We start from the raw sequence: 10,693 nt of genomic DNA, 5'->3' as shown, positions 1-10,693 counted from the left end.
CATTTGGCAATTTAACTTTTCGGTAATGCTACGTCGCTCGAAAAAAGTCCCCCCGAATCCCCCTAATCCCAGAAACGACGTCATTTCTGCATTTTTTTTTTCTTTCCTGGTTCAATCAGAAACGAGGGAGAAGAAGAAGGAAGAAGGAGAAGAGAAGAGAAGGAAAGAGGAGGAGGAGGAGGAGGAAGGAGGAAGACTGGAGGGGGCCCTAACCACGGGGAGGAGGAGGCGGAGGCGAGGCAGAGGCGGGGGCTGCCGGAGACGACGATCGGGCAAAGGCGGGGGCTGCCAAAGATGACGATCGGGCAGAGGCGGGGGCTACCGGACACGACGATCGGGCAGAGGACGACGATCAAGCTCCTCCTCTTCCCTCTCTTCTGAACTCCTCCTCTTCCCTCTCTTCTCTTCTCTCTCTCTCTCTCTCTCTCTCTTCTGAAATTAGGGGGATTCAGGGGAGGAAATTAGGGGGACAAATCATTATTCTTAACTTTTTAACCAAAAAATCAAAAATCAAATAGGCAAAAATCTACTTAAAAAAAAACAAATGAAACATCTCAGTATTTTATAATTTTTGATAAATTTTTTTTTAAAAAATCCATCCATAAATACTTTAATTTTTTTCACCTCATAAAAAAAACTTAAAAAATTACTAAAAAAATTAATTCTCAAACAAGGCTTTAGTTATGCTGATTTTAACCTTATTAAATGGATGATCAATAATCAAGCCCCGTTTGGCAAGATATTTAAGATTAATTTAGCTCACTAAAAGTAAAATAACTTAAAAAGTTAATAAGACAAAATATTACATTCAAATTATAATCATTTCATTTTTTCTCTCACAAAATTTAAAAAAAAATCAAAAGTTCATCTCAAATAATTTTTTTTTAATCAAATTAAAATACCCAAAAAATTAAAAAGTCACCTTAAAAAAAGCCTTATAAAACTTGTGTATTTTTGTCAAACCTAGTGTAGTGATTAGTACAAGGTTGGGCCGGGCTGATGGGCCGTGGGTTCCGGGTCGGATTCAGTGCAAATCCATGTTTGTCTATACCATCTGCACGGCAGCCATGTCACGTGCGCATTCTGGTGGCACGTGCCGAAAGACAGAAACCCCAGTTTGGTGGGGGGTATTTGGGTTGGGAAGGGGGGGGGGGGGGGTTTTGGGTCGTCGTCAAATCTCTCTCTCTCTCTCTCTCTCTCTCTTCTTCGCATTTGGAATTATGGGTTTGGTTTTTCAGTGCAAATAATAACTGGGTTGTGAATTTTCTTGCTATTTCACCAACTTAGGTTTCTCAAAAATACTCTTAACCAAAAGCACAGAGTTAGCTCAGTCATTTGAAGGTTTTTAATCCCTGAGACTGTTTTCAAATATGCACCGTATTAGCCGCACTGGGTTTTTAGTCAAGAATAGATGGACAAGTGCTGTAAAATCATACAATGGGTTGTGTTCTCTCATGGAGTGTAAGCCTACAAAGCAAATATCTGATGTGGGTCTTGTTGATTTTTCATCTTTGGCTACAGAGAGGACTGTGTTTAATGATTTTGCAAAAAGGGTATGTCAACATAATCACCTCTCTCTCTCTCTCTCTCTCTCTCTCTCTCTCTCTCTCTCCCTCTCTCTCTCTCTCCTTGTATTCTTTCTCTCTCTATTCTTCTTTTATTTATTTATTTAAATGTTTTTTTTTTTTTGGGTGCCATTGGGTGACAATTCTTGTTGTTGTTGATAGATTTTCTAACTTAATTAGGAAGAAACAAATTATAGTGCATTTCCTATTTTTGTATGATGTTCTTGTAGTCTATCCACTTGGCAACCTTTTTTTATTTTTATCCTGTTTGTTTTCCTGGAAATATTTTTACCTACAAGTACATAATTTCTTGGATAATAATAATAATTTTGCACTTGTTGAAATTGTTGCTCAAAGTGATTTCTCTGGCTGAACTATATGTGCCAGCTAGCATGTGCAATCAGGCATTATAACAATGGTATGGTAGCTATTTGTTAATGTAAGTAGTCATTTATCCACTACTGGAAATGCAGTTAGACACAAGGCTTTATTTAGAACAACTAACTTAGAAATTTACTTAGGCTGTTTTTGGATTTTGGATTTGTGATGGAAAAAGAAAATGGAAAGGATCATTCATAATTCCCTTTCCTTCCAAAAATTCAAGATCCAAAGACAACATTAATTTGCAGCCATTATTTGCCTATTTTAGTTGTATGCTAGTACTCCCCATTTCTAGAACCACAACAAAAATTCTGTTGCACTCAATACTCCCACTATGTTATGCAATCACCCTGAAAATGTAATATTGATAAACCATACCTTATAGTTGCCGGAACGATGGTCAGGATATAGCTAGAAGACACAGCTTTCTTGTTTTCTTTTGTACTGGTTCTCTCACATGGCTTAAAAGAGTTTTTCAATTGATTTATTTATTTGTAAATGGGCGCACTTCCAACTAAGACCTCGTTTGGGAAGAGGCTAATTTAGTAACTTTTTGGCTATTTGGCTAAAATATGAGCTAAAAAAAACTAGTATGATTGTGATGACTTTTTGGCTTTTTACGAAAAGATGTGCAAAAAGTAGAGAGAAAAAAGAATTTGACTTTTTGGTATGAGTTGTTGGTTTTTGGGCTAATTTAGTAACTTTTTGGCTTTTTGGCTTTTTGGCTAAAAAGGATGGTTCCCAAACGAGGCCTAAATTTGCAGTTTTTTCCCCCTAAGAATGATTTTAATATGATGTTTATGTATGAAACTTAGGATTTTTTTTTTTTTTTTTTTTTTCTGATAATGATGTAGTTGCAAGTGGTGCTGAAGTCAGGTTGTGCAAGATCATCCAGTGTTAATGACTGTATGACTAAGGTGACAGATGCATTATTGTTCACTCCCATGTTCTAAAGCTAATACGTCTCTGATCACTAATAATGTTTTTATTTTTATTCTGCAGGAGATGCTTGGAGCTGCGGGTTAGTAAATATGTAATCTAGGTTCATATTATTGATTACTATTTCGTATTGTAGTCTATAAGGCTTACAACTATCTATTTAAATCTAATTCCAAGTGGAAACATATGTTTTAAAATTTTTTAGAACTTTAAATTGTTCCAGCCCATAAATTAATTAAAAACTTACCTTTGATGTATGTAAAGATGATACAAGAAGATTATCCCCTTGTAGAGCTTAAAATTTGAATGCTTCTTGAGCTAAGTGCTTTTCTTCAAGAGCACACTTGAATCTTGATGAAGCATCATTAATTCTTGATGAATTATTAAAGAATCTTTCATTTTGAATGCCTTGAAGCCTTCAATCCAATGTCCTCTAGGATGTTGTACGGCCAGAGGATTGTGGGATCCTTTTAGTTTAGAGACTTTCTCGAACCTCTTAATGTATCCAAATCCTTCTATGGTTTGGATTGGGGCCTCTTAGGCTTCCCCAAATTCTAGCTCCAGTTGGATTCTTTCACCCCTGTCTCTTAATAAGGATAAAGACAACCAATTAATTCCAATTAACTTCACTTAATAATTGCAATTGCACTTTAGGGCTCAATGACTTAATTGAGAATAATAATAGCCTATATGTGTCACAATACTACAATGTAAACTCCTCCAGCAACCAATGTTCATAAGTAGCAATTGGGGGTAAATAATTTTACTGTCTAACCAATGCATACTTGCATCTTATATTTCATGAAGTATTAGCTTGCATCTTGTAGTCACTTGTGACATATTACATTCTTATGAAATATTCATGAGAATAATTAGCTCTATATTTCGGTGACTAACTCGGGGAATTAACTTAAGGGGATGTTATGTTTTGCTATTGCATAAATTGTGGATTTCATCTTGGAAAAAAATGTTCTCACATCCCTAACATAGATCACCCATGATAAGCAATTGAAATAGGTTCTCTTTTGATCTACTCATGTTCAAAGAAACATATGCTGTATCAAATGGTTTGTATTGTCCACCAGGTAGTGATTTCTAGATATCTTTTGGGATTAACTATAAAAATGTGATTCTTGGTGATAAATATGTGCTATAGGAAAAAGGAAATTTATTTGTCGTCTTCATTAATTTAGTGTTATATCACCAATTCATCAAGTTGTCTATCCCACTTACTAAGGCATATGTAGCTATTCAATGTGGACTTACTGCATCGGATGTAAAGTTGAGGCTGTAAATGCCACCGGTTGGTATTAGCGTAGCCATAAGTTTTTCCATTTTTCTTTGGAAGCTTGTTGATGAAAAAGTCTAGAGAAGCCCTATTCTTTTTTCCTTTCTTTCTTTCCTTTTATTTTTTATTTTTTATAAATGAAACAATTGTTAAGTTAGATTGCTTCTATGTTGTCACTTTGGATGATTGATTTTTTGTGAGGTTAGTTCTGCAGATTCTGCTCCATATGACACACATGGTTGCTGATTTACATGTTATTTCATATTAATGAAAGAAAAACCTCTTCAACTTCAAATCAATGTCATCATAAAGCGCTAATACCCTAGCGAATTACATATTGGTACACACGTTATGAAACATGGTATACTTTCATTCCAAAACTACAAATTTAGTGATTCATAGCGATGCCAAAAGTTTTGTCTAATGTATTTCTTTAAATGTTTTCTTAGGAGGAAAAAAATCAAATATAATGAACTAAATTCTAAGATGAGTTAAGTTTTGATAAGACAAGACATAAAAAATGAGTTATAATGCTCATAGAAATGTTTTGCTACATGGAAAAAAAAAAAATACTTTTTATTGAATGCCTAATAGTTAAAAGAAAATTGCACTAGAAGTATTTTAAATTCTTAAGTGTAATATTTACAAATCTACCCCATCGTGCCACATTTTAGAGCATGTGGCGTACCATGTTCCCGTTCCCATTCCCATTCCAGGTAACATAGCTTCAAATAGAGGTCCTTCAAAGTATGTTGCTTGCTGTGAGAGCACAATTGATGAACCTTGACTAATAGTTAATATATTGTTTGAAGTTCAAGTTTCTATGGATTCTAAAGATTCTAGGATACAAAGTACAAAGAATATTTGATACATAAATTAAGTACAGGAATAAAGTGAGGGGTCATGAAAATTCATTGCTTGGTTCACTTATCTTGAATTTGATATTTCACTAGCGGAGGCCTTTAACTTGATGGATGATATGACCTTTGATACATGCTAAACACTTTGAATTTTAGGCTTTTTCAGTTGAGTTAATGATCACTTAGCAATGGTGAGCGCTTGCTATAGGTTCTGTGTATACAATAAAGGCTGGTACGATAGTCTAGGTTCTATTAGGAAAAAGTGTTTTGTAGCAGCTTCTGATAGCGTCGCTGCTACAAATTTGGTATGAGTATCTGTGGAACTCACAAATCAACACATGGGAAAGGAAAGGATTTAGGTGTAAGAAAGCTAGTTTTGTTTTGTTCCCGAAAAGTGATAGTGGCACTCATTAATTAGTACATATGCATATGCTAAGCCTCCAGTGAAAGGCGGAAGGAATACACTTCTTCACTTTGTAGGTATTTTTTTACTTTCCTTTTTGAGTGATTTGTGTTTTTGGCAGGAACTTCTTCTCTAATTATAGGACAACGGACTAGAGAAAGTGTAATGAGGCTTCAGTCACCATTCTTATTCACTGGAAGCCATGGAGTCAACATCAAAGGTCCTTACTGTGCTCGGACCTTTGCATCAACAACTTCAGAACAAGAGGGACGAAAATCATCAAAGGTTTGAGTTTGAATTGGAGTTTATGAAAACTTGATTCTTAAATACATTTTGTTGGTGGGAAAGCTGACCACAGCACATAATCTCTGTATTTCCTGTGCCGCTTGGCGGTGAGCTTGAGCCAAAATGACTAGATAATTTATATAATTTTAATTTGAATGTTAACAACAGTTGTCTTGTGTGTAATGTTTTAATCACTATTCACAAATCATTGCTAGCTTATAAATTTGGGTATCATGGTCTCAACTTAACAAGATTGTGAACAAATGTTGTTTCTCTCTCTCTCTCTCTCTCACAGTTTATTTATGTGACCAAATAACAACTTCATGTGCTTACTAATAAGTGATTGTAATGAAGGTGTGAATGGGTCGGTTCTGCTTCAGTTTCACCCATGCAAAGAACAGCGTCCTTCTATGACATTAATTCAGTTATCTATCAGTTTTAGTCCAGTTCTTTAGAGAAGTAAATGGAGTAGATAATGAAGCAGTCATGGATTGTTTGAGTGATCCACTTCACTCGATTGTGTGGATCTAAGAAGCACAGGCACAGACACTCTAACATGGAAATTTTAAGAAAATATAAGACACAAAACATGAGGGGGACAGACAAAACATATAATTTTATATATTTATTATGTCATATATAAGTATAAGCAATTATTATGTCATGTATATGAATGTTTAATTCAAAAATAATAACAAAATACAATGTAACACTAATTTCTAAAGTTTATAGAAGAAAAATTGGTGTAAATTTATATTGTTTTTCTTTTGTCATTAGATTCCAAGTTTTTGTTTTTGATTGTCAAAAGTCAATAGTCAGTTGTTAGATTAGCACCTGAGGGAAGTTAAACTCCCAACCAAAACATTAAAGTCTTGTTTTTCTAAAGACTTCTCCCTAAGAGAGACTTGGTGGCCAAAGGGTTCAAAGGGTTAGCCAGTTAAGCTACAACCCATTGGTTTTAGATTTCAAGTTACTTTATTCAAACTTGTATTGTGTTTCATGTGTGTCTAAGCTACAGACGCTTGTGTTCCCCAAGTGTTTGAAGTGTGTCTAAGCCCATAATTTTTTTAAAAAAATAGTAGGATATGTATGGACATGTGTCTAGTAGGTGTTGAGAAGTGTTAGTTTAGTGTCATGTCATGTTGTGTTGTTGTTCAACACTTGATACCTTCTTAGAAGTGTTTATGCTTCTTAGGTTCAGATCACCATGTCTTGCTGATCTCTAGAACAATCAAACAATTTTACTTGTATTGCCAAGTACCATACATTGCTTGCTTGCTAGAAGATACTTGTCAGAGCTTCTATAGATTTTCCTTTTAAGATCATATAAATCTTAAAAAGTAGACAAATGTACAAAGCAACACTTTCTGGCCTTATGGTTCCATGGTCATTGCATACTAAATAATTTTGAGATTAGATGAGAATTGACTAGAAAGACCTTTGCTTTAATCGTGTAGACAGTTACTTTTGTTATGGCAATCATTTTTTCAATCTACCATAATTAAATCTAAAATCATATAACTAACAGGAGAACGATTTGTGGCTTTTATCAATTGGAATCAGAAGTAAAATTTGCATATTTCTTCTACATGTATTATCTACATTTTTCTTGAATTTGTCATGGTAACTGCAAGTTTTATGCTTCAATCAAGTGCCTTAATTTCTCCTCTTTTTCCTTTTAACAGACTCGAAAAGAGATATCAAAAGTTGAGGATCCCTTTGATGCTCCTACATACAATATCCCAGAGAAACCAGTGACATTTACAGAGGGAGCTTCATACAGTCTTATCATTCTAGTGGGGCTTGGAGTTGCTGCTGCGGCTGGATATGCTGTTTTCAAAGAACTTATTTTCCAACCAAAAGAGTAAGACTTAGTCTTTTTCAAGTCCCAAACCCTAAACCTAACAAGCTCACTTAGTAATTTTTCAAGTCCTAAACCCTAAACCCTAAACCGAACTAGCTCACTTATGCCAGTTTTTGCTTTTCCGAGAGGTTCCATAAACTTTATGAAGCTTGTTTCCCATTTCACCGGCACAGATACGAGCAAGAATCCTTTAGCTAACAGTAGATTAAGCAGTAAAGTCCTTACTTTTAGCTGCTAACAGTAGACTGAGGACTTTAGTGCTTAATTATGTTTTATGGTTTGAACCTGGGGATTCAGGACTTCCTTTTTTAATTTCTTTAAATTCTTAATAACTGTCATTTTTTGTAGGTACAAGATTTTTGGCAAGGCTCTAGAAAGGATTCAAAATGACAATCAGGTTAGATTTAAACCAGAATTTCTTCATCTCATACTACCGTTTCTTAAGTTCAGTTTGGAATGATGTAACCACTAACCATTTGTGGATAGACTTCTAAGTTCTAACCAATGGGGGATTTACAGTGGGGTCAATGGCCCACTGGGTTTTCTGAAATTACTGTTTTGACCCTTTTTTTTCAAAAAAGTTTTTTTTTTTACTGAGAAATGTCAATTTGTCCCCATAAATTTTGATTCAAAGTGGGCAAGAACAATATTTACTCTCATCTATCATTTCTATTTCTCTATTCTTTCCAAATTTGAATTGTAATTTTATGAGAACCCATATTTAAATTTAGGGTATTAATATCAATGTCATTCAGTACATTAATATACATAGATTTTGGGTTTAAATTAGGACAAACTTGGACTCTATATAGCAGCTCTCCTCTTTCGTCTCCATGCAACCAGCGCTAAGTGGAGACTCGGATTCAATCATTCCAGACCTCAATTGTTGTTCTCTCTCTCTCTCTCTCTCTCTCTCTCTAGGGATGAATGACTCTATTGAGTCTACTCTCACTCTGTTCACCTTTGGTGATTTTAGTGCCACCTCAGCAACAACAATGCTTCTCAGAAGGCTCCCTCCATTATCCTACTCACCTCCAACTTCACACTACAACTGAGATTACCTCTTAGAAAGGATTTGTCCATACCTTACATCTTGGTTGCGAGCTAACCTTTTATTCTTGTGGCATTACCTACAATCCTCACCTTGTGGCTAGCATGGAGTTATAAGTTGTGTTGTGTGTACAACGGAGCATTTTTAGGGTTTGATGGGCAACTAAGGGGAACCTATGGTCTGACGAATTATTAGTTTTGGTCCGTACACTCAAGTCTTTGTACTGCTATGGCATTTATAGACCTTAATGCGGGCTGTTTGGGTTTAAAAATGATATTTACAGTGAATTATATTTCTTTGAATGTTTTCATTACATTTTCATGCTTCAAATGGTTTAAATTTTCTCTGGATCAGGTTAGTGTGAGAATTGGATCCCCTATTACAGGCTATGGCCAGGAAAGCAGGAATCGTGCTGCTCGCCAACGGATTCCAAATAGGATATGGACTGACGAAGATGGTGTTGAACATGTTGAGGTAACTCATGGGCATCACAAAATTCATCATTATTAGAAAATGACCCTTCCCTGATTATAAGATTCTAAATTTAGGCAACACAATTTTGTTATATACAAGTTAAATATTAGACAATGCCACCAAAAAAAAAAAAAAAACCCTACTGTTTTTTCTTTTTTCAAATTTTTTGAATTGTGTATATTGACAATGGGGCTGTTTAGTGCAACTTAAATGTGCTGTTATAACTTATTTTTTAAAATTTGAGAGTTTGTATTTGGTACAACTTTTGTAGCTTATGAGGCAAAAATAGTTTTAAAAAGGTGAAGAAAAACTAATTATCTGGAAGTTGGGGGAGAAGTGTTTTTTGCTTCTACTTTTTGATTATCAGCTTTTGGCGTGTAATAAGATGCATCAAACAGGCCCAATATATGCCAACCCCACCCCCTTGTTTTCCACTTCCAAGCCAACTGTGAATTTGGCAGAGAATAAACCGAGTGAATCCTGAAATTCCAAATTGCTCAACAATTTTACTGTCAGTCCATCAATTTTTCATTATGTTGGATCAGATTTCTCAGATACCTACTCGATAAATTTTATAGAAAATGTTGAAAACATTATTATTGATTTTTTACAGCAAGATATGGTGTAAGTACTTCCATCTATGTCGATATGAATATGATCAATTGAATAAACAGGTTAATTTCCATATTCGGGGGCCCCGCGGAGCCGGAAATGTCTACACAGAGATGTTCAGAGACAAGGTGGACAAGCAATGGAAATTCACATATTTGATTGTAGAGATCAAATCACCTTCCCCGGCAAAACTAATGCTCGAGTCCTATGTACCAGCCTGAAGAAGGATATACAATCAGTTGCATCGTCTATTTTCTCCAAAATCATATTTTTTCTCGAGGTTCAGTATATTTTGCTGAGTCCAAGTTTTGATTGCCCAGAGGTTGGAAAGGAAATTCTTAACTTCTTTCTTACAGTTTGATACAAAAATATCTCTTGAATTCGTATATTGTTTGAAGATGGTTCATTCCTTTTTTGGGGGTTTACTTGGAAGTGGTTGACCTCTTACAATCTGGAATTGTGGATTGTTTCTTTTCTAGGGCACAGTTAGGGTTGATGCGATTGATGCAGGTTAATAATTTAGACATAAGAATGGCGTTGACATGCCGTGTTCACTTGACATGGAATATCAGTGATAGATTCATGCTTTTCAATTAAATTCTGTCGGATGTTAAATGAATTTGTCATTGGTTCCGATTTGCACATTCAAAATTCATGGTATGTGTCATGAACAAAGTTTTTGGAATGATTCATTTTTGCTTTCAGATTCAAATGTACTTAAAAGAATGATTTTTCAGTCTATCCATTGCCATACTGTGGTAGCCTAAGAACTCCGAGCAAGAATTCCTGATGTTTCCCTGTTTCCTAAGCTACGGCGGGGAATGATTTATGCTCTGTTTGTTTCTGGGGAAAAAAATTGTCATACATTTTTTAGTTTTTTAGTATTTGATATGATAGAAAACATTTTCTATGATCAATGAAAATGAGTACATTTAGGCAAAAACTATTTTGCAAATGTAACGGGACATATT

General features: G+C 35.0%; 1 protein-coding gene across 1 annotated transcript; it reads left to right on the top strand.

Moving 5' to 3' along the window:
• Nucleotides 1-1,072: 1,072 nt before the first annotated feature.
• Nucleotides 1,073-10,341, top strand: LOC114323942 (putative mitochondrial import inner membrane translocase subunit TIM21). The gene is made up of 8 exons (XM_028271639.2): nt 1,073-1,553; nt 2,801-2,863; nt 2,949-2,967; nt 5,558-5,721; nt 7,407-7,585; nt 7,934-7,982; nt 8,991-9,110; nt 9,785-10,341. Exons 1-8 carry the CDS (start codon nt 1,371-1,373, stop codon nt 9,941-9,943), a joined length of 936 nt encoding a protein of 311 aa, XP_028127440.2. The 5' UTR covers nt 1,073-1,370; the 3' UTR covers nt 9,944-10,341.
• Nucleotides 10,342-10,693: the final 352 nt, after the last annotated feature.

This window comes from Camellia sinensis, chromosome 5 (assembly GCF_055761805.1).
Source record: "Camellia sinensis isolate YWXY chromosome 5, ASM5576180v1, whole genome shotgun sequence".
In the NCBI taxonomy this organism is placed as follows: domain Eukaryota; kingdom Viridiplantae; phylum Streptophyta; class Magnoliopsida; order Ericales; family Theaceae; genus Camellia; species Camellia sinensis.
Note: the sequence above shows the minus strand (reverse complement) of the source record. Positions and strands in the feature narration are given on the sequence as shown.

What these genes read in the sequence shown, in the direction of transcription:
- LOC114323942 (XM_028271639.2), top strand. Translation starts at nt 1,371, where the DNA reads ATGCACCGTATTAGCCGCACTGGGTTTTTAGTCAAGAATAGATGGACA. An exon ending in GGATTCAAAATGACAATCAG is followed by an intron (nt 7,983 to 8,990) that starts GTTAGATTTAAA and finishes TCTCTGGATCAG; the next exon opens with GTTAGTGTGAGAATTGGATC. An exon ending in ATGGTGTTGAACATGTTGAG is followed by an intron (nt 9,111 to 9,784) that starts GTAACTCATGGG and finishes TTGAATAAACAG; the next exon opens with GTTAATTTCCATATTCGGGG.